The 23,799-nt window shown below is 52.1% G+C and overlaps 1 protein-coding gene across 1 annotated transcript; it reads left to right on the forward strand.

Moving 5' to 3' along the window:
• Window positions 1–499: 499 nt before the first annotated feature.
• On the forward strand, window positions 500–14,766 carry ESYT1 (extended synaptotagmin 1). The gene is made up of 31 exons (XM_059683226.1): window positions 500–1,019; window positions 2,417–2,458; window positions 2,646–2,780; window positions 2,901–2,974; window positions 3,087–3,159; window positions 3,313–3,402; window positions 3,557–3,612; window positions 4,024–4,147; window positions 4,236–4,412; window positions 4,519–4,601; window positions 5,396–5,444; window positions 5,573–5,659; window positions 5,757–5,849; window positions 6,060–6,131; window positions 6,346–6,432; window positions 7,815–7,964; window positions 8,293–8,448; window positions 8,577–8,753; window positions 8,910–8,992; window positions 9,105–9,153; window positions 9,254–9,343; window positions 9,481–9,576; window positions 10,085–10,156; window positions 10,284–10,370; window positions 12,170–12,310; window positions 12,430–12,584; window positions 12,688–12,786; window positions 12,868–12,999; window positions 13,077–13,182; window positions 13,397–13,446; window positions 13,930–14,766. Exons 1-31 carry the CDS (start codon window positions 630–632, stop codon window positions 13,967–13,969), a joined length of 3,315 nt encoding a protein of 1,104 aa, XP_059539209.1. The 5' UTR covers window positions 500–629; the 3' UTR covers window positions 13,970–14,766.
• The last annotated feature ends 9,033 nt before the right edge of the window (window positions 14,767–23,799 follow it).

Below are 23,799 nucleotides of genomic sequence, written 5' to 3' on the forward strand. Positions count from 1 at the left end.
GGACAGGACAGGCGGGGTAGGTCATGGAACACTTTCATTCCAAATAGGGTAATTTCCTTTCCTGTTTTAAGGGCAGCCAGAACATATGAAGGAAAGTGCTTAGGATATGAACATTAGGGAAAGCTGACAGACGAACCTGTGGGAATCGCAGGCCAAATCCTGCCAAACCGAATGGAGTGGAAGGGAATCCTGACTCCTCTCCGAAAACCGAGTAACTGGCGGTGCGGCTCTGCCGGCGCCATACCCCGGGCAGCCCAGCCCCGCGCCGGGGAGCTCCGGGGCCCGCCTCTCCGGTTTAAATGGCACACCATCCCGCCTTCCCTTCCTGGCCAGTCCGGTGCTGTTCTTCAGCCTCTTTCTTCCCTTCCCGCCATCTCAGACCGCCCCCTTGGCACTCTGGCCCAATCCGGGAGGTCCTGCCTCCCCGGAGCCTCGCCCTTCCCGGCGGAAGAGGGGCGGGGCTTGGAGATGCCGACTCCACCTCGGTCTCTGCGGCGCGGACCTACCCTAACCATCAGGAGGGAAGGGCGTGGCTTGGCGTCCCCTCCCTATTTGGGGGTTTACGGTTTGCTAGGGGGGCAGCCTGCAGCGGGTCTCTGGGTCCGCAGGGTCCTCCCAGAGGAGGCACTATGGAGCGCTCCCCGGGAGATCGCCCCAGCCCCAGCGCCCAGGACCAGCCCTCGGCTCCCTCCGACCCCCCGGGCCAGCCCCCGCCTGCGCACCCGAAGCCGGACCTGAGTTCTGGAGACCAGCCCGCCGGCCCAAGCGCGGCGGGCGAGGCCCTGGCGGTGCTGACTTCGTTCGGGCGGCGGCTGCTGGTGCTGGTGCCGGTGTACCTGGCGGGGGCCATGGGGCTCAGCGTGGGCTTCGTGCTCTTCGGCCTCGCCCTCTACCTGGGCTGGCGCCGCGTCCGCGACGGGAAAGAACGGAGCCTGCGGGTGGCGCGGCAGCTGCTGGACGACGAGGAGCGGCTCACGGCGGAAACGCTGTACATGAGCCATCGGGAGCTCCCTGCCTGGGTGAGCGACCCTCCACCGCGGCGGCCGGGCTCCCCACCCTCTCTCAGCTCCCCACCTGGGGCCGTGGGCCCGCTCGGACGCCCCCTGCCCGCCCCCTCGCACGCCCGGCTCCCGATCCTGCCGCGGAACCGGGGCTTCTCCTCTGCGCTCGGGCAAGAGCAGTGCCCACGCCGCCGTGGCGCTCCCTCCCTCCGGGACACCCCTCCCGACTGGCCCCTGGGCATCCCCATTCCCACAGCCGCTCAGAGGGCTTCCTTCGCCCTCCTGTCCTCAGGGCTCCCCCACCCACACCCCCATTTCAAAGCTGTAAGGTTCTTTTCCCGCGGGGACCCAGCCCCGGGCGCACTGCCCTGACGGACGGGGAGGAGGCGGAGAGGAGGAGCGAGCCCCTGCACCTGGCCGCACCCTCCGGCGTCTCCACCTTCACCCCCAGGCAGCCCGACCGCAGCACAGGCGGATGCGGGCTGGAGGGCGGGGGTACCAGGAGGGGGCAGAGCGGCTGCTGCAGTGCCCGCAGCCCGCACTCCGCCGCCGGGCAGCCCCACCCTTTTCCGGACTGTAGACTGCGTCTGTTTGAGGCCCAGATCCTATCTCTTTGCCCCTCTCCGTCGGTGGGGAGCCTGACGCCTTCTCAGGCCTTTCAGAGACGAGCCCGCTACCCAGCCCCTCCTCACCCCTCCTGCCTGCTCCTCCCAGCAGAGGCGCCCGAATAGAGGGACAAGGCAGGAGGGAGGAATCAAAGTTGACACCAGACCGGCACAGCCATGGTTCCCAGGACTGGAGAGGCCAGAGGGGAGGAATGGTCCCTGGGGACGCGTCGCCCAGGCAGCCACTGTCCTTTGTTCCTCCTGCTCTTCCACATGGAAACTGATCCTTCGGAAGCACTACCCCAGCTCCTCCCCGAACAGAGCACAGGGGCCCTTTCCCATCAAAGGAGTCACACTGATCCAAAGAAATAAAGAAAAAATAATAATAAAGGCCAGGGCCTACGCAGCTCTTCTGGTCCCTCCCTGACTCAAGGAACTGCTTCCCTTTTCGCATTCCCGGCATAGGTGCCCGTCAGAGAGGAGGGCAGGCCGCACAAAGGACCCAGGCCTTCTCCAATCCCAGGATTTCTTTCTCAAACTCTGACTTGGCAGGACCTCCCCCTCCAGAAAGAATGTGCCCTTCTCACTCCTCTGGGCCCCAGCAGCTGTCCTTTCGCCTTCCTGAGCTAGCCACGAAGCGAGGAAGTGTGGCCTACACCCCCGAGCTCCTCTTGTCAGAGGCCTCAGTGCCCCCAGACCTGTGGAGGAGCCCCTGCCACACTTACCTTTCCTTCCCTCTGAGCAGCCAACCCCAGCCCCTGAGTAGGAAACCACAGGCGTGTGCTCAGGACTCTGTCTTCCCCCCTCTAGGTCAGCTTCCCAGATGTGGAAAAGGTTGAATGGCTAAATAAGGTGAGGGTTGATGGTCTTCATTTTTACTTTTCCTACGTGGTGAATGGGGCCCATCCTCTTGCCATCCTCTGCCACACTTAGTTCTAGCCCCAGCCCAGTCCTCAGTGCACCCTGTGGGCCGGATTCTGAAGGAACTTGTCCTTAGAGGGAGGACTGGGTTCTGCTATGACCGGCTCCCTCTCTCCAGATTGTGGCCCAGGTCTGGCCCTTCCTGGGACAGTATATGGAGAAGCTGTTGGCTGAAACTGTGGCCCCATCTGTTCGAGGATCTAACCCTCATCTACAAACATTTACATTTACCCGAGTGGAACTGGGTGAAAAGGTATGTGTGTGAGAAGGAAAGTGATGGGAGGAGAAAGTAACAGGGAAAGTGGGAGGTCCGGGGAGCTTGAGATACTCCTCCCCTTCCCTTCCTTTCTCTCAAGAATTCATCTCTCTCTAGCCATTGCGCATCCTAGGAGTCAAAGTTCATCCTGGTCAGAACAAACAACAGATCCTGCTGGACTTGAACATCAGGTAACACCACTCACCACCCTCCCATTTAACAGATCCTGGTCACGCAGACTTTATGCTCCTGCCCCCACGACAGCCGAGTGCTAACCTTTTTGTTTTCCTCACCAACCCCCAGCTACGTGGGCGATATACAGATTGATGTGGAAGTGAAGAAATATTTCTGCAAAGCAGGAGTCAAGGGCATGCAGGTGGGGCAGATGTCGGGGGGGCCCACAGGAGGGAGCCCTGGCCCTAAGGTTCCTCGGATGTGGGGACGTGGGAGGTCAGAAGAACCAAGGCTGGGGACGTGTGGGGAGGGAAGGCCTTTTCTGAGGAAAGGCTTTGATCTTCTCTTGTCCCAGCTTCATGGTGTCTTGCGGGTGATTCTTGAGCCGCTCATAGGAGACCTTCCGATTGTGGGGGCTGTGTCAATGTTCTTTATTCGACGCCCGGTAAGGAGAGATGCTGAGGAAGGACGAGGAAGAGAGGATTGGGAGGGTGAGGGTGGCCAACTGGGGGGAATGGAGGAGGGAACTGACAAGAAGACTGACTTCTGGCAACTGCTGGGTGGGTCTGACCGTGCCTCCACATGCTCTTTCCTTCCAGACCCTAGATATCAACTGGACAGGGATGACCAACCTGTTGGACATCCCAGGACTCAGGTATCAAGGACTGACTGAGCACTTGCTAAGTGTGGCAGCCTGCCTGGGGGTTTCGGAGCAGTAAAAGATGCAGCCGTGCCCTCCAGGAGCTGGAGCCGCTGGGGAGATAGGACAGATGCCCCTGAAAAGTACCCTGCTGTGATTTTCCTTCTGTGGGGAGCAGGCATTTTGGTAGAGAATGAAGAGCATTGCAGACTGTTCCACGGGGCGAAAAGAGGAAGGAGAGCTGGGGTGGCGGTGAAGAAGGGACAGAGCCGTAGGTGGGAAATTAGGGAAGGAGAGTAGCCAAGAGAGTTTCAAGAAAGGACTTCCTTCTGGCTTTAGGCCTCTTGGTTGTGGGAGACATAGTTGGGGTCAGGGCTATTGTCAGTTTGAGGCCACCCTCACCTCCTTTTCTACTCCCGGATGCAGCTCGCTCTCTGACACCATGATCATGGACTCCATCGCCGCCTTCCTGGTATTGCCCAACCGATTACTGGTGCCCCTGGTGCCTGACCTTCATGATGTGGCCCAGCTGCGCTCCCCTCTTCCCAGGGTATGGCCCCTCGCTCCTTAAATTGAGCCTTCTCTTAGGAACCCTGTGCTAGGCCCTTCGTTTCTCACTCTCTGATTCCTACCCTCAGGGCATTATTCGGATTCACCTGCTGGCTGCTCGAGGATTAAGCTCCAAGGACAAATATGTGAAGGGCCTGATTGAGGGCAAGTCAGACCCCTATGCAATTGTGCGAGTGGGCACCCAGACATTCTGCAGTCGTGTCATCGACGAGGAGCTCAACCCCCAGTGGGGAGAGACTTACGAGGTGGGAGAGCGGGGGATGGGGCTGTGTGGAATGGGGAGGCCTCGGAAGGCTGAGGGCTGAGCCTCACAGCCACAGCCCATGAGACCCTTGTTCCTCTGCTCCTCAGGTGATGGTACATGAGGTCCCAGGCCAGGAGGTGGAGGTGGAGGTGTTTGACAAGGACCCAGACAAAGATGACTTTCTGGGCAGGTGAGACTCTGCCTGTGTTAGGATTCTAAAGCCCCAGTGCTCGCAGGGCCACAAAGGTAATGATAGTCCTTTTCTTTAAAAAAGATTTTTAAGCCGAAACCGGTTTGGCTCGGTGGATGGAGCATCTGCCTGCGGACTGAAGGGTCCCAGGTTCGGTTCCGGTCAAGGGCATGTACCTGGGTTGTGCGCACTTCCCCAGTGGGGGATGTGCGGGAGGCAGCTGATTGATGTTTCTCTCTCATCGATGTTTCTAACTCTCTATCTCTCTCCCTTCCTCTCTGTAAAAAATCAATAAAATATTAAAAAAAATAAATAAAAAATAAAAAAAATAAAAAAGATTTTTAATATTTTTATTGATTTCCGAAAGGAAGGGAGGGAGAGGGAGAGAGAGACAGAAACATCAATGATGAGAATTATTAACTGGCTGCCTCCTGCTCGCCCCCCCACCGGGGACTGAGCCTGCAACCTGGGCATTTGCCACCGACTGGAATCTAATCCAGGACCCTTCAGTCCACAGGCCGACGGTCTATCCACTGAGCCAAACCATCTAGGGCTAATTATAATCCTTTCCCAGGCCTGGGAATTGTGTATCGTTTTCCTTCCCAACCTCCCATCCCTTACCCCCACCCACACACAGGCACATGCACGTGTGCGCGTGCACACACAGTCCTCTCCTGAGTATAAGGAGAAGGGAGTCAGATCTGCCAGTTATTTCTGGGTCAGTGAGTGGAGGACCAGTGACATGCTACTAATTAGGGGCCTCCCCCTCTCCCCTCTCCCTGCCCCCCTCCCAGAATGAAGCTGGATGTAGGGAAGGTGTTACAGGCTGGAGTCCTGGATGAGGTAAGTTAAGAAAAGAGGAAGGTGGGGTGGTCTCACCCTTACAGCAGATGATAGTTGCTACATTGGTGGGGCAGAGGCTGGGTGCTATCTGATCTCAGCCATGCCTCACTTCCTTCTACTTCCTTCAGTGGTTCCCGCTACAAGGCGGGCAAGGCCAAGTTCACTTAAAGCTAGAATGGCTGTCGCTCTTGCCAGATGCAGAAAAACTGGAGCAGGTAACCCACATGGGCAGCAGGAAGGGGCAGGGGAGAAAGTCGTCTGGAAGTACGGGGAACCGCGGGGGCTAAGGCCTGACTCCTGCCACCCCTGCAGGTTCTGCAGTGGAATCGAGGCGTCTCCTCCCGACCAGAGCCCCCATCGGCTGCCATCTTAGTTGTCTACCTGGATCGGGCCCAGGATCTCCCTGTGAGTGTGGCTTCTGAGAGCAGGTGAACAGGGAGCCTTCCCACACCTCCCCTGCCCCTGCCTGCTTTGCTCCAGAAGAAGCATCATGTAACACAAGGGTCCCAAGGAGGGGTGAGAGCATCTCAGAGAAAAGCTTCTGACGAGAGCCCACCTTCCTCCACTGAAAGAAAAACACCCGTGATAGCGACTTCTGCCTTCTGCCTCCCACAGCTGAAGAAGGGGAACAAAGAACCCAGCCCCATGGTACAACTGTCAGTTCAGGACGTGACCCGGGAGAGCAAGGTGAGGCCAGGGGAGCGGTGGGAAGTGTCCTTTGGCTGCGGGGCTGGGGCAGGACTGCTCTTGGGATGGAGTTTCCCTTCGGGAAGCCTGGAACGGTAAGGGCTTTCTTGAGAAACAGGAGTGGTACTGTGACATGTCCCTTTAAAAAAATGTATTGGGGTGGCTTCGGTTAATAAAAGTGGTGGCCTGTAGCCTTAATGCTGCACGTCTGCAGGCTGTCTACAACAACAACTGCCCGGTATGGGAGGAGGCCTTCCGGTTCTTCCTGCAAGACCCTCAAAGCCAGGAGCTCGATGTCCAGGTGAGACGGTCATCTGTTCTGCCTTCTCGGAGCTGTACCATTTCTTCTCTCCATGCTCTCCTTTGATCTCTGTTTTTAATCCATCTATCTAGATTCTACCTCCTCTACTCTCTACTGTCCCCCGTTATATCTAGAATCTTTTTTATAACTGAGAATTGTACACTTAAAATGAGTGATTTTTATGGTATATAAATATGTAAATTGTGCTTGAATTAAAAAAAAAAGAAAATATTGATTAGCTATAAGGTACCTAGTATTATTGTTTATTGTTAATCCTCACCTGAAGATATTCTTTCCATTGATTTTTAGAGAGTGGAAGGGAGCGAGGGAGGGAGGGGAGAGGCAGAGAGACACACTGACTGGTTGGGTCCTGAACCTGCAACCTGGGCTTGTTCCCGGACCAGGAATCGAACTGGCGACCTGTTAGTGTATGGAACATGCTCAGCCAACTGAGCCACACCAGCCAGGGCACTTAAAAAAAAAAAAAAAAAATTGTCCCAGGTGGTTTGGCTCAGTGGATAGAGCATAGGCCTGCAGACTGGAGGGTCCCGGGTTCGATTCCAGTCAGGGGCACATGCTCGAGAACCAGTAGGGGGCGTGCAGGAGGCAGCCGACTGGTGGTTCTCATCATTGATGTTTCTATCTCTACCTCCCTCTCCCTTCCTCTCTGAAATCAATAAAAATATATATTTTAAAAAAAAATTTTTTTTTTTGACTGGGGATCAAACCCACAACCTTGGCATATCAGGATGATGCTCTAAGCAACTGAGTTACCCGGGTCACTTGCTGGGCTAGGTACCTGGTATTTGAAAGGTCAGAGGAAAAGCATGAAAGACTGCCTGCCTTCATGACGCCTACCAGCTAGTTTCATAGACAAGACATACATATGTGAAGTCACCCAAGGAGGAGCAAATACTGATCAGTGGGAGTAAAATACCCATAGTATAGTGCTAAGATGGCCAGAGAAAGGTACAGTGGCTGGAGTAACTGAAGATTCTGTGAAGGAAGTAGGATTTCATGTGGGCCTTGAAGGATAAGTAGTATTTATTATTATTTTTTAATCTTTAAATTCTTTATTAGTTAAGGAATTACAAATGTGTCATCATCCCCCCCATTAACCCCCATCCTCCCCCCCCCCCACCCCCCAGGATAAGTAGTATTTAAATAGGCAGGGAGGAGAATGAGAACTTTGCAGGTAATGGCAACAGAATGAGCACAGGCAGAAGGGACCATGGAGTGGGCAAAGGGCTGTAAAAAGATGGCCCAGGCCAGAGCAAAGGGTCTGTGATTGGCACCGAGAGAATGAAGCTGCTGCCCTACAGTTCCCAGGGGGCCTCCCTTTTCCCTAGTGCCTCCTCATGCATCTCCTTCTGCGCCTATAGGTGAAGGACGACTCCAGGGCCCTGACTTTAGGGGCACTGACGCTGCCTCTGGCTCGCCTGCTGACTGCCTCCGAACTCACCCTGGACCAGTGGTTCCAGCTCAGCAGCTCTGGCCCAAACTCCAGGCTCTACATGAAACTGGTTATGAGGGTATGGAGGTGGGGAGCGCTGAGGGTGTGGCAGGGTCTTGTAGATTCCTGGGTATTAACGAACGGTAAGGAAGGGGGAAGCCGCTAAGATTAAACGAGCCAGTATCTGTGCAGATGCCTAGCAGGCACACAGAAGAATGTTTGTAAATCTGACTGGGGGAAGACATGGTGTAGGAATAGGACGAGTGTGGAGGGAACCCCATAGAGATGAGCCCAGAAAGATGGGACCTGGTTTCCCCATTATAGCCCCTGCTCGCCCCCCAACCCCCACATACCTGCCTGCTGGGGGCTAGCCACACCTCTGATTCGGCAATAACCCTCCCCTCCAGATCTTGTACTTGGATTCATCAGAAGTGCGCTTCCCCGCTGTGCCTGGTGCTCCTGGCGCTTCAGACCTGGACAGTGAGAGCCCCCAGACAGGCAGCAGTGTGGATGCCCCACCTCGACCCCAGCACACGACTCCTGACAGTCACTTTGGGACTGAGGTGAGCCTCTGTTTGGGAAGGAATGGGGTCTGTGTGCCCACCCTGTGTGTGCAGAGCCGGTTTGGGGCCGGTTCTGACAGGTTTCTCGCTGACTGACTGCCATCGGGTGCCTCCATCCCTTTTTGCAGAATGTTCTTCGGATCCATGTGTTAGAGGCCCAGGACCTGATCGCCAAAGACCGTTTCTTGGGAGGATTAGTGAAGGGCAAGTCGGACCCCTATGTCAAACTAAAGCTGGCGGGACGGAGCTTCCGGAGCCGTGTTGTTCGGGAGGATCTCAATCCCCGCTGGAACGAGGTTTTTGAGGTCAGAATTGAGTGGCCAGGACTCCTCCCAGGCCTGCCGCACTCTCCCCGCTCTCTGAGAGTGGTCCCAAAGGCTCTGGGTTCCGCTGGCTGGATGGAGAGGCTCCAGACACTGGGAGGAGAATCCCCTTTTGTCTGCACTCTTTTCTCCCACTAGGTGATTGTCACATCAATTCCAGGCCAGGAGCTCGGGGTTGAGGTTTTTGACAAGGACCTGGACAAGGATGACTTTCTGGGCAGGTGAGAGGGTGGGAGTCCAGCAGGGAGGCAGGCTGAGCCTCTGGAGGCCTCGGAAGTGTGGCCTCAGGAGACAGAGACGTGGCTCTGACCTCCTGGCTTCACGCTTTCACAGGTGTAAAGTGAGCCTCACCGCAGTCCTCAACAGCGGCTTCCTCGATGAGGTGAGCATGGCATTAGCATCAGCCCTCCCGCCTGATCTTGACCCAAGTCTCACTCTCACAGCCCCTGCCCCGCTAATGTTACCCCTGCCCACTTCCACAGTGGCTGACCCTGGAGGACGTCCCGTCTGGCCGCCTGCACTTGCGTCTGGAGCGCCTGACGCCCCGCCCCACTGCTGCTGAGTTAGAGGAGGTAAGGAAGGCGACGGGAGGAGGGAGGGGGCCCGGATGGGTCAAGGTGAACACTTCTCTCTGATTTTAAGGGACACTTCTATACGTCAGGCCCAGGATTTAGTCACCACTCCCCAACCCCTGTGTGTCTTCCCCCAGGTGCTGCAGGTGAACAGTCTGATCCAGACTCAGAAAAGTGGAGAACTGGCAGCAGCCCTGCTGTCCGTCTACGTGGAGCGGGCAGAGGACCTTCCGGTGAGACCGCCCCACGCCCCATAGCTCCCTGGCCCTCCCCGCACCTCCCTCAGGTTTGGATGCTCCTGGTGTATTTGGAATAACAGTAAATTCTAAAGTCCTCTCTTTCCCAGGGTGGTGCTGGGGTAGGAAGAATTGTCTGTGCAAGGAGGGTGGTGGCTGTTCAGTGATAATAGGGACATGACTGCTGGCTATGGATATAACTTGTGAGAAGAGGGGGGAATCTGCCTCACCAGCTCCCAATTTAAGACAATTTAAAAAATATATATATTTCTTTATTGATTTCAGAGAGGAAGGGAGAGGGAGAGATAGAAACATCAGTGATGAGAGAATCATTGATTGGCTGCCTCCTCCACGTCCCCTATTGGGGATCAAGCCGCAACCCGGGCATGTGCCCTTGGCCGGAATCAAACCCAGGACCTCCCAGTCCGCACTATTCACTGAGCCAAACCGGCTATTTATATCAAATACTAAATATTTAATATTTAACACAATATTCTCTTTCTAGCTCCGGAAAGGCACCAAACCTCCCAGCCCTTATGCTACTATCGCTGTGGGAGATACTTCTCATAAAACTAAGGTATTAGGAAATGCTGCAGGGATAAGAAGCAGGGGTGGGGGTGGGGTGGGGTGGGGTGGGGTGGGGGAGGGGAAGAGGAGTAGAGGAGAGACTATCAACCTCTGCTCATTCCCCTCATCTCCACCAGACTGTTTCCCAAACCTCAGCCCCCATCTGGGACGAGTGTGCCTCCTTTCTCATCAGGAAACCAAGCACTGAGAGCCTGGAGTTGCAGGTGCGATAAATTCATTCTACAAACATTTGCAGATTCCCATGATGAACCAGGCACAGGCACAGGGCATTTTGAGACCAGTGTTCTAAGCCCTGTGTTCTGGAGCCTCTGGGCGCAGGGCATTTAGAGATAAAAGATCTAGGTCTTATCTTTATGGAGCTCACACTCTTTTGGAAGAAAAATAACCAGAGAATACTTCCAGACTGATAACTGCTGAAATAAAAGGCACTATCGGGGGAAAAGATGCATCTCAGTCAGACTAGGCGAAAAGGTGGAGGCAGTAAGAAAGGCATCCATCCTGAGATATCCCCTGAGCTTAAGGATAAATAGGCTCTGGCCAGGAAAAAAAGGGCAGGAAAACTCTTCAGCCTGAGAAAAGACTGGAGGAGAAAGAAGCCAAATTATAGACTTAGAGAGGCAGGCAGGGAGCAAGATCATGGAGGCTGTTGAGTATTATGCTAAGAATTTGGATTTTATCCTAAAGGTATAGGGAAACATGTGAAGGAATGAGAGGTGACATATCCAGATTTGTACTTGAGGAGCAGGATAAAGAATGGACAACCCTGGAGACAGGTAGATCGGTTAAGAAATTAGAGTAACTGAAGCAAGAAATGACAGAGGCCAGATGGTATCTGGTGGTTGTTTAGACACGGAGGGGGAAGGAGGAGCAAGGTACAGCCTCGATGCTAACTCATGGCTTTTTAGCATGGGTGGCTGGGCAGATAAAGGTGCCATTGACAACACAGTGAATGCACAAAGGAGGGTTTTTTTAATTTGAGATCTCAGAGAGCCATCCAGAAGGTCCATCTATGGCCTGTTCTGATGTTCTTCCCTTTCCTTCTTCTTTGAGCATCATGAGCAAGCGACAGGTGGCCACGGCCATCATGAGTGTGAGGGCACCGTAAGGTGCATATGAAAAGACCAGGGGTGGGCATGCCGGGCAGCTGGAGGAGTCAGAGCTCTTCAGAGGGCCTGGAGTGTAGCCAGGGCAGTGGGACACTCACCAGGAAAGCGTGGGTTACAGAGACCAAGGAGGAGTGTTTCAAAAGACAGCAAGCGGCCAGATGTTGCTGAGAGGTAAAATTAGATCACGGAAAAGTATGCATTGACTTTGAAAACTAGGAAGTCACTGATTATTGCAGCACCTTCAGTGGGATAAATGGAGTGGAAGCTAGGTATCAGTGGGCTGAAGGGTGAACAGAATGTGAAGAGGAATGGGGGGTAGGGCCCGGGAAGGTGGAAGGTAATACAGGAGTGCTGGCTCCCTCCTCTGGTGGAGTAATCAGATCCCTTCGAAAGTTGATAGGAAAATAATGTAACTATTCACAACACGAGCAGAGGTAGAGATGTAAATGAGCTCAGTTCCTCATCTTACACAGCGGGCAAGCAGTGGATACCAAAGCTGGCAAATCATGAAGTAGGGATACAGGCATATTAATAATTAGAATTATGTTCAAACAGAGGAAACTGGGAGGCTTTGAATGTTGCTCATATTTGGAGTATGAAAATAGGGGTAGGATGGGCAGAAAACATTTACTTTAAATTTAATTCAATTGTTGCTGTTCTTTCCTCCTCCCTGTGCAGGTATTGCTGGTACAGTGTGTAAAAGCTTAGGAAGTAAAGATAGTCTTATCTCCTCTGGTTAAGAAAGGCAGGGAGGTAGAGGGACCTACAGCTGTTACCAGGGCTCCCTGGCCCTGCACAAAAGGGAGTCTCACCAAAGCCACCCGAGTGCGAGCGTCTGGGCCTGGAGCCCTCGGATTTCACCTTTGTCTTCTGATCACAGTGCTGTGGCCCCACAGGTTCGGGGTGAGGGGACCGGTGCATTGGGCTCCTTATCCCTGCCCCTCTCGGAGCTCCTGGGGGCTGACCAGCTCTGCGTGGACCGCTGGTTTACACTCAACAACGGTCAAGGGCAGGTGCTACTGAGAGCACAGCTGGGGGTGAGTGCCAGGCGACGGTGGGCAGGAAGGGGAGGGTGGGCGGGAACAGAGGGCTGCGTCATCATGGCAAGTGAGTGGAGCAGAGCTCTGCCCAGCTCACCGCTTTCTTGACCTCCTAGATCCTGGTGTCCCAGCACTCAGGAGTGGAAGCTCATAGCCACAGCCATAGCCACAGCTCCTCATCTGTGAGTGAAGAGCTGGAGCCCTGGGGGGGCCTGCCTCCCACCACCTCCTCAGCCCCCGAGCTCCGGCAGCGCCTGACCCACGGTGACAGGTGAAGGACGGGTGGGACGATGGGGTGCCTCAGGAACATAAGGGGTGAGCGACAGGTTCCCTGGGCACCGCCTTCTCCCAGACCGGCCTCCGTCTCTCCACAGTCCCCGCGAGGCCCCAGCCGGGCCTCTGGGCCAGGTGAGACTAACTGTTTGGTACTACAGTGAAGAACGAAAGCTGATCAGCATCGTTCACAGTTGCCGGTGAGACCCCATCCGTCAGATCCTCCAGGTTCTCTCCGTCCCCCCCTTGTGTTGCCTCATCACCTGATCCTCCTGTTGCAGGTCCCTTCGCCAGAATGGACGGGACCCCCCTGACCCCTACGTGTCACTGTTGCTACACCCAGACAAGAACCGGGGCACCAAGAGGAAGACCTCTCAGAAGAAGAGGACCCTAAATCCTGAATTCAATGAACGGTGAGTCAGTGGGCCGTCAGGTGGAGAGAGGGCGGGCTTGAGAAGGACACCTGCCCTCATACCCAGCCCCTCCCCAGGTTCGAATGGGAACTGCCCCTGGATGAGGCCCTCCGGCGAAAGCTGGATGTCTCTGTGAAGTCTAATTCTTCCTTCATGTCAAGAGAGCGTGAGCTGCTGGGAAAGGTAAGAGGGAGAGCACGGGCAGGGCAAAGGTGGGAGTTAGAAGCTGCTGGTACCAAGGCTGTAGTCCCTGCTAGGGAGGAGGCACGCCAAGTGACATTACTTGGTAGGTCACCCAATCACCTCTGCACGGGTTTGGGACCAGGAAGTGTGACGATGGGACGTAGTCTTTGGAGCCTTCAGAATAACATCTTGCCTTGTCCATCCTCCAACACAGGTGCAGTTGGACCTCGCTGAGACAGACCTATCCCAGGGTGCGGCCCAGTGGTGAGTATCTGACGGTTGGGGGATGGGCCTAGATACTAAGTAGGAGAAATCCCAAACAGGACAGGAAAAAGGATGCAAACTGAGCTGGGAACCATTGGTCCTCTGAAGTATAAAACCTCTGAGATCCTGTCTCATTTCTAAGACACAAGAGTCAACTTTATTTATTTTGTTTTGTTAATCTTCACCTGAGGATATTTTTTCCATTGATTATTTTTAGAGAGAGTGGAAAGGAGGATGGGAGAGGGAGAGAGAGAGGTAGAGAGAGAAACATCGATGTGAGAGAGACACATCAGTCTGCTGCCTCCCACACATGCCCCGACCGGGGCAGGGGATCAAACCTGCAACTCAGGTGTGAGCCCTGGACCAGAAATTGAACCCGAGACCCTTCATTATAGTACATGGGCCAATGCTCCGGCCACTGGGCAACACTGGCCAGAGCAAGAGTCAACTTTATGCCTGAGTATTCTCTGCTTGCTCCCACAGGTATGACCTCCTGGATGACAAGGACAAAGGCAGCTCCTAGGAGCAGGGGATTAACAGCCTCACTGCTGTCTCTGCCTTGCCTCCCGCCGCATCACCGCCTCAATGTGATGAGCCAAAAGCTAGGGTCTGAGGCAGAGCCTGTGCCCCTCGGCCGTCTTACCTCCCAGGCCCTTGCTAGGGCCTTTGCCTGACCAAAGAGGGGAACCATATGTTACCCTTTCTTTACTGCACGGCCTTTATCCTTCTGGGCTCCTGAGGCAGGGACCTGAGCTGGCTATTTCCTGCTCTGCCTGCAAAGTCTCCTCTCCGCCCAGCTCCTCAGGGCCTTCTGTACCTGTGCCTGGCCACTGGCAGCGCTAGCGGTGGCATTAGCTTATGCCAAATACATTTTCAGAAAGACCTTTCAATTGAATGGTCACCTTCCCTGTTGTCAGCAGGGAGGGAAAACACATGGGTAGCAAAGTGGATAGGCTGACCTCTCAAGCTCTGAGCCTCTTGGACCACTGCATGTAGCGAATGGACAGCAGCCCAGTCCCGTGTGCATTTCTGTCCCCACTTCCCTCAAGCCTGTCCTGAAAACTACACCTGCTGCGATGACTGGGGCCAGCCAGTCTCCTGACTCCACTTGGGAACTGGGAACGCTTGGATTCTACCCAAGCCTTCAGGTAGCAGGTAGCACTCTGGGAGCCTCTAGCAGAGGGCCTTGGCGGACTCAGAACAGCAGGGCCAATTTTTTTCCTAGATGCCTAGGCTGTTGACTCTCTGACTAGAATCGAATCTCGTCATTTTGCACCAGCTCTGCCAACTCACTGTATCTCATTAAACATTTATATTCAATCCAGCCGTGGCTCTTTTCCTTCAGGACAGGGAAGCCAGCCTACCAGTTAGAAGTTAGATGCTTATTCCAAGTGTCAAAAGCCTTTATTCGCGTCTACAGATCATGTCAGTTTACTTAGTGGTCAGAACCTACTGTGGTTGCAGCCACAAGAATGTTTCCGTTGAGAATGGTTGGGGGCCTGCCTGTAGTAGCTGCTGCTGCGTTTCTGGAGATTCATTCCCCGTCACTGTGATGCAGTGGGCTCCCCACCCACCTTGTCTGCTGACCCTTGTCTCATGGGCTTTCCAGGAAAGGGGTTCCCAAGTGAGCCGGGGTGCTCTGCCTCAGCACAGGCTCACAGTGTCCCAGCGGTATGCTTATAACCAAAAGACTTCAGCCCAGCAGATGGGCAGCGAGATGAGGAGTAATTTCTGCCCGTTCAGATCTGCTCGCCTTGACCTCTGCTTTCGGAACCCTTCCTGGAATGCAAGCTGTAGTGGCTGTGCTCCATCTGCTCTGCCACCCACATGGAAGGAGCATGAGATGGAGGAAGAGTGAACTACTGAAACGGTCGCTGCAGTAGGAACTTGGAGATTTCATCTCGAAGGATGCTGTCCACTGGGAGGAGAGGAAAGGCTCAGTGGGGGTGGGGGGTGCACAAAGAACTAAACTCAGTTCCACAAGTTCAACTGCACCCGCCCAGCAAAAGCTGCTTAGACTCCGTGCCATCTACTAGCTCAGCCTCTGTGTTATTTTTCAGTAATTCCTTTGTAGTCGTTACTGGCCCTGGCTTTCTGCTCCCTTCTCAATGTAAGAGAATCCCAGTGCTGGCCTTGTGCCCTTCCCTGACCCAGAAACTAAGGGGGAACCCCCAAAACAGGACAGACGAACTTGTATTTCTAAGGACTCTGTCTTATATTCAGTACTGGGCATGTGGCCCAAGGCCTCCTGTTCTAGCTGGCTTCGGCTAGTACAACCGATGATCTGGCAGTGTGTGATTTTAAGAAGCACCTTTGGCCTAGTTCATCACCAAGTAATAAACATTTCCAGAAAACGAGAGGACATGGCACAAACTCTCCGATTCCAGAGGGTCCTTACTCTCCCAGCTTTCTCAAGTTCAGGACACATAAGGGAGGGAGTATTGATCTACATATTAAATACAATGTTAAATACATTGTTGCATTTATATTTATAAAGATTAAACAAACTAAGGGTCATTAATCACAGAAATTAACTGTACTGTTATTTCTCAAACAGCTGGCCTTCTGCACTGGCATATGTGATGCCCTCCTGTTCCAGAGAAAGGCAGATACAGTTGCATACGGTGCACCATAATATAAATACTACCCTCTTAGAATGTGGCTTTATTGGCCCTAACTGCTGTAGTTAAGTAGCGACCGTTAGTCTAGCCAATAGCCATTCCCCCTCCTCTATATACAGAAAAACCCAGAGCATGCCTTGTGACAGTGCCAGCTCCAAGGGATTCATCACAATTATTTTTGCTACATAGTCACTTTCCCAGCTTCCCCTGCAACTGGCTCTGTTACCCAGCCAGGACCAACAGGATGGAAGAGGAAGTCAGCTGGGAAGTGGAGAATCAACAGAAGAGAGCCCTCACTGCCCCCTTTCTTCTGCAGCAGTAGCAGAAGCTGCAGCAGCCTTCTTTAAGGCCATGAGGTCACCGATACAAGGAGGAAAAGCTAACGTGATTACAGGAGTACCTATTTTATAAATTAGCATCGTATTGTAACCTGCATTTTTCATTTAACACATAAGCATTTTACACTTCATTAAATATTCTTTGAAAATATAATTTATGATGGTCATGCATAATTCCATAGAATGATTGCACCATAATTTAATTGATTCTCTGTCAGAAATAAAGGTAGTTCCCGCTGTGGCCGGGTGCTCAGCTGGTTAGAACGTCATCTCTATGCCCCAAGGTTTTGGGTTTGATCCCCTGTCAGGGCACATATAAGAATCAACCAATGAGCCCGGCCGGTTTGCTAAGTGGTGCTTAGAGCATGACCCCATGCACCGAAGGGTTGCAGGTTCAATTCCCGGTGAAGGGCACATACCTGGGTTGCAGATTTGATCCCTGATGGCCCCAGTAGGCACGTGCGGGAGGCAGCCAATTGATGTGGCTCTCTCACATCATGTCTATCTAGCTAGCTAGCTACTTCTCCCCCGCCTTCCTCCCTTCCACTCTCTCTAATATTAATATTTTTATTACTATTTCTCAATTTATTTAGAGCAAGTAGAATTAATGGGTCACCTTCTGTATTTTAACAACTTTTTAAATTTAAATTTTTTAAATTTTTTTTAATTGATTTTAGAGAGAGGAAGGGAGAGGAATAGAGAGATAGAAACATCAATGAGAGAGAAACATGGACTGGCTGCCTCCTGCACACCCCTGCTGGGGATTGAGCCTGAAACCTGGGCATGTGCCCTGACTGGGAATTAAACCATGACCTCCTGGTTCATGGGTTGATGCTCAACCACTGAACCACACTGGCCAGGCTCTCCTGGATATTTTAATTAAAAAAAAAAAATTCTTGCCAACTGATGGGCAAAATTTTGCCTACTTTTATAGATTTTCCATCAGATAACATGCATCATTTCCTGGTCCCGTAAGCCCTCTCCCCAGCAGCAATTCCTCTCCCACCCACCTGTCAATTTTCTTTTCTGATTTTGGGCTGGAATCCAGATAACATCTGTGGAGCACTGTATTAAGCAGGTACTACTGAGATACTAAAGTAAAACTGCCCTAAAGAACTAAAAGCAAATCTGACACCAAAAGCAAAGGCCACAAAAGCAAAAATAAGTAAGTGGGACTATATCAAACTAAAAGGCTTCTGCACAGCAAAAGAAACAATCAACAAAATGAAAAGGCAACTACTGACTGGGAAAAAATTATATATCTGGTAAGGGGTTAATATTCAAAATATAGAAAGAATGCATACAACTCAATAGCAAAAACAAACAAACTGGTTAAAAAATGGGCAGAAGATCTAAACAGACATTTTTCCAAAGAAGACATATAAATGACCAATAGGTATATGAAAAGATGCTCAACATTACTAATCCTTCCTATCTAATAAAAGAGAAACATGGTAATTGGCGTATGACCGCTACCCTTCCCATTGGCTAATCAGCGAGATATGCAAATTAACTGTCAGCCAAGATGGCGGCTGGCAGCCAGGCAGCTTGAAACTAACATGAGGCTTGCTTGCTTCAGTGACAGAGGAAACCAACGTTCCCCGCCTGCCTTGCCGGCCTCTGAGCCTGCAGTTTAAGAAACATTGTAACAAATATAGAAGCTAAACAAAACCCCAGAAACCTGCTTTCATCGAGCCGGGATCTCAGAGCTGGAGTTTATACAGAGTTTCGATTATAGAACACAAACAAACCAGATACCTTCTTTCAGCAGCGGAGGCCTAAGAGCTGGAGCCTCAGAGCTAAAGTTGGCCCAGAATAAAAAAAAAAAGAAAAAAAGGAGCGGTTGGGAGCTTCCGTCACCCGCCAGCCTGAAAACAGCCCTCAGCCCCTCACCCAGACTGGCCAGGCACCCCAGTGGGGACCCCCACCCTGATCCAGGACACCCTTCAGGGCAAACCAGCCGGCCCCCACACGTGCACCAGGCCTCTATCCTATATAGTAAAAGGGTAATATGCCTCCCAGCACCAGGATCAGCGGAGCCGCGAGGCCTCCCAGCACCAGGATCAGCGTGACAGGGGGCAGCGCCCAAACCCCCTGATCACCCTGAGGCTCTGTGTGTGAGAGGGGGCGGGGCCACTACCTCCCTATCCACCCTGCTCTGTTCGTGACAGGGGAAGGTGCCCCAACCCCCTGATCGGTCCTGCTCTGTGCCTGATAGGGGGGAGCTCCCCAACCCCCTGATCACCCTGCGGCTCTGTGTGTGACAGGGTGCGGTGCCCCAACCCCCTGATTGGCCCTGCTCTGTGGGTGATAGAGGGCGGCACCCCAACACCCACCCCCACGGGCCCTACTCTGTGTGTGATGGGGTAGAGCCATAACCTCCCCATCGGCCCTGCCCTGAGTGTGACAGTGGCAGCGCCCCAACCCCCTGATCGGCCCTGCTCTGTGGGTGATAGAGGGCGGTGCCCCAACTCCCCTATTGCCCCTGCTCTGTGCGTGACAGGGGGGAGCTCCCCAACCCCCTGATCGACCCTGCTCTGTGCATGACAGGGGAGAAGGGGGGAGCTCCCCAACCCCCTGATGGGCCCTGCTCTGTGCGTGACATGGGGGAGCTCCCCAACCCCCTGATCGACCCTGCTCTGTGCGTGACAGGGGGTGGCACCACAACCTCCCTATCGACCCTGCCTTGAATGTGATAGGGGGCGGTGCCCCAACCCCCCAATCGGCCCTACCCTGAGCATGACTGAGGGTGGCATCGCAACCTCCCAATCCGCCCTGCTCTGTGCATGACAGGGGGCGGTGCCCCAACTCCCCAATCGGCCCTGCTCTGAGCCCGACCAGGGGCTGCACCTAGGGATTGGGCCTGCCCTCTGCCACCCGGGAGCAGGCCTAAGTCAGCAGGGCGTTATCTCCCGAGGGGTCCCAGACTGCGAGAGGGCACAGGCCGGGCTGAGGGACCCCCCTTTTCCCCCCCTGAGTGCACAAATTTTTGTGCACCGGGCCTCTAGTCTATATATATAAAAGCCTAAGCAACCATCGCAACTGAATGGACAACTGAACAGGCTGCATGGGGTGACCAGGCCAGCACAGGGGTTAGTGAGGGACGACCAAACGACTGAACAGCAAGCTGCAAAGATGGCAGCACCCACAGCCACAAGATGGCCGGCAGGGGAGGGCAGTTGGGGGCGATCGGGCCGGTAGGGGAGTGGTTAGGGGGTGATCAGGCTGGCAAGCAGAAGCAGTTAGGGGCAATAAGGCAAGCAGGCAGGTGAGCAGTTGGGGGCCAGCAGTCCCAGATTGTGAGAGGGATGTTCAACTGCCAGTTTAGGCCCGATGTGGGATCAGGACTACACCAGCAGTCAGACATCCCCTGAGGGGTCCCAGATTGGAGAGGGTGCAGGTTGGGCTGAGGGACAACCACCCTCCCAGTGCACAAATCTCATGTACCAGGCCTTTAGTCATACAAATAAAAACCACAATATCACCTCATACCTGTTAAAATGAATACCATCAAAAAGTCAAGAAGGGCCCTGGTCAGGTAGCTCAGTTGGTTAGAGCATTGTCCCAATACACGAAGGTTGTGGGTTCAATCCCCAGTCAGAGCACATACAAGAATCAACCAATGAATGCATAAGTAAATGGAACAACAAATAGATGTTTCTCTTTTTTTCTCTCTCTCTCTTCCTCTCTATCTCTAAAATCAATCAATGAAAAATAGAAAAAAAAGTCAAGAAGTGTTGGTGCCCTGGCCAGTTTGGCTCAGTGGATAGAGCGACAGCCTGTGGACTGAAGGGTCCTGGGTTCGATTCCGGTCAAGGGCATGTACCTTGGTTGCGGGCACATCCCCAGTAGGGGGTGTTCAGGAGGCAGCTGATCGATGTTTCTCTCTCATCGATGTTTCTAACTCTCTATCCCTCTCCCTTCCTCTCTGTAAAAAAATCAATAAAATATACTTAAAAAAAAAAAGAAGTATTGGTGAGGATATGGAAAAGGGAACCTTTGTTTATTATTGATGAGAAGGTAAATTGGTACAGCAACTATGGAAAACAGTATGGAGTTTCCTCAAGAAATTAAAAATAGGACTACCATATGATCCAACAATTCTACTTCTGGGTATTTACCCAAAGAAAATGAAAAAACTATAATTTGAAAAGACATCTGTACTCCCATGTTTACTGCAGCATTATTTACAATTGCCAAGACAGAAGCAGCCTAAGTGTTCATCAATGAATGAATGGGTAAAGATGTGACTATATACACACATATACACACAAACTGTAATATTACTCAGCCATAAAAAAAAAAATATATAAGGAAATCTTGCTAATTGAGGCAACAAATAGCTCAGTTGGTTAGAGCATTGGTTGGACCATGGTTAGACCTTGAGTGCATTATACTAAGTAAAATATAGGCAGGCAGAGAAAAAAATAGTTTATGATCTCATTTATATATAGAATCTTTTATATACAATGTTTATTTATTGATTTTAAAGAGAGAGGGAAAAAGAAACATTGGTTTGTTGCTCCACCCATTCATACATTCACTGGTTGATCCTTTTTATATTTTTACTAGGGGCCCAGTGCACAAATTCGTGCACCTTGAAAGGAACTGTGGGCCACGAGGCTGTGGTGGGCACAGGGGCAGGTCTTGGCCCATCCTCCATGCCCCCCCGTCCCCTCCCACCACAGGGCCCCCAGTCCCCTTCTGCCAGCAGCCCTGCTCCTGCCACCACCGCTCCCACACTCCGGCCCCGCTCACACCTGCTGAAGGTGCCAGCAGTGGGAGTGAGCGACAGCTGCTACCCCAATTGCCCCTCAGGAGCAGGGGGAGGTGGAGAAGCCCTCAGGGGCGATCAGGGCTGGCAGCTGCTGCTCACACCCACTGATGGTGCCAAGCCAGGACCAGCACTGGGCACTGGCAGTGGATGTGAGTGGCGGCTCCAGCGCCAGCTTTGGGTGTGAGCGGGGCCAGTGCCAGCAGCAGGTGCAAGCGCTGGGTGGGACCACAGCGTGCGAGCAAAGAATTTTCAGTAACCACCAGAGACTCGCCCCAATGGCAGCAACCAGCGCCCTGCCTTGGTCTGGCGCCCCCGCTTACCGGCTCCACCATCCCTCCACGGCTGACGCCCACCATTTTCCACGCACGCCCCCTGTTGGTCAGTGCATGTCATAGCAACTGGTTGTCCGGTTGTTCAGTTGTTCCGCCATTTGGTCTATTTGCATATTAGCCTTTTATTATATAGGATTTTAAGAAGATATTTATTAAAGCTGAGGACAGTGAAACAAGGAAGGGCCTAGAATAGAAGAAGCAACAGGAGAGGGAGTAGGTGTGGACATGAGTCTAAGCTGGGCTGCTTTGGCTCACTAAGAAGTCAGAGAAAAGGGGGCCTTGGCCTAGCCGGGTTGGCTCAGTGGATAGAGCGTCAGCCTGTGGACGGAAGGGTCCCAGGTTCGATTCCGGTCAAGGGCACATGCCCGGGGTTGCAGGCTAGATCCCCAGTGGGGGGCGTGCAGGAGGCAGCCAATCCTGATTCTCTCTCATCATTGATGTTTCTCTCTCCCTCTTCCTTCTCTCTGAAATCAATAAAAATATATTAAAAAGACAGGGAGACAGGGTCAGGTTTGTCCGGAGGAACTGCTGCTTGTCCATTGTTCCCTGTTTGTGAGCTGGTGGAGTCCCTTAGAGTTCATAAGATGCATAACTGCGGGGGAAGGAGAGGGAACAGAAAGGTGCAGGTGTGCTCTGGGAGGGAGAATGGGAGTCACTGGTTCTTTTTTTTTTTTTTCTCCCTTTTCTCTTTTACTGGTTGATTCTTTTTTTTTTTTAATTAAATCTTTATTGTTCAGATTATTACAGTTGTTCCTCTTTTTTCCCACCATAGCTCCCCTCCTCCCAGTTCCCACCCCACCCTCCGCCCTCACTCCCCACCCACTGTCCTCATCCATAGGTGCACGATTTTTGTCCAGTCTCTTTCCGCATCTCCCACACCCCTTTCCCCCCCAAGAATAATCAGTCCATTCCCTTTCTATGTCCCTGATTCTATTATAATCACCAGTTCATTCTGTTCATCAGATTATTTATTCACTTGATTCTTAGATTCACTTGTTGATAGATGCGTATTTGTTGTTCATAATTTGTATCTTTACCTTTTTCTTCTTCTTCCTCTTCTTAAAGGATACCTTTTAGCATTTCATATAATACTGGTTTGGTGGTGATGAACTCCTTTAGCTTTTCCTTATCTGTGAAGCTCTTTATCTGACCTTCAGTTCTGAATGATAGGTTTGCTGGATAAAGTAATCTTGGTTGTAGGTTCTTGGTATTCATCACTTTGAATATTTCTTGCCATTCCCTTCTGGCCTGCAAAGTTTCTGTTGAGAAATCAGCTGACAGTCGTATGGGTATTCCCTTGTAGGTAACTGAGTTTCTTTCTCTTGCTGCTTACTGGTTGATTCTTGTATGTTCCCTGACTGGCGATCGGACATGCAACCTTGGTATATCAGGACAATGTTCCAACTAACTGAGCTACTTGGCCAGGTCTATATATAGAATCTTAAAAAAAAATTGCCCTGGCCGCTGTGCTCAGTGGGCTGGGCGGCATCCTGTGCAGCGAAAGGTTGCCAGTTCAATTCCTGGCCAGGACACATGCCTGGGTTGCGGGCAGGAGGCAGCCAATCAATGTTCTCCCTCTCTCCCTTCCACTCTCTCTAAAAAATATTTAATTTTAAAAACCTTAAAAGAAAAGAAAAAGGCCGAAACCGGTTTGGCTCAGTGGATAGAGCGTTGGCCTGCAGACTGAAGGGTCCCAGGTTCGATTCTGGTTGGGGGTACATGCCCGGGTTGTGGGCTCGGTCCCCGGTGGGGGGTGTGCAGGAGGCAGCCGATTCGGTGATTCTCTCATCATTGATGTTTCTCTCTCCGTTTCCTTTCCTCTCTGAAATCAATGAAAATGTTAAAAAACAAAAACAAAAAACTCAGATACAAAGAACAGATTGGGGGTCAGAGGCAGGTGGTCAGAGGAAGGAGTGGGGATGGGTAAATTGGGTTAAGGGGGTCAAAAGGTACAAACTTCTGGTTATAAAATAAGTCCTGGGGATGTGATGTACAGCATGGTGACAGCAGTTAATAGTACTCTATTGCATAGTTAAAAATTACTAAGAAACTAGATTTTAAAAGTTCTCCTCACAAGAAAATAACTTTTTGTAACTACATATGGTGATGAATATTAACTACACTTACTGCAGTGATTTTTTTTACAATGTGGTGATCATTTTGCAACAAATATCAAATTGTTATATTGTACACCTGAAACTACTACGTCAATTATTCCTCAATTAAAAAAAAAAAAGAACTAAGAAGATAGAGAAAAATGTGTGCTTGTGGGCAGAAGTATGTGT

This window comes from Myotis daubentonii, chromosome 2 (genome assembly GCF_963259705.1).
Source record: "Myotis daubentonii chromosome 2, mMyoDau2.1, whole genome shotgun sequence".
Taxonomy (NCBI): domain Eukaryota; kingdom Metazoa; phylum Chordata; class Mammalia; order Chiroptera; family Vespertilionidae; genus Myotis; species Myotis daubentonii.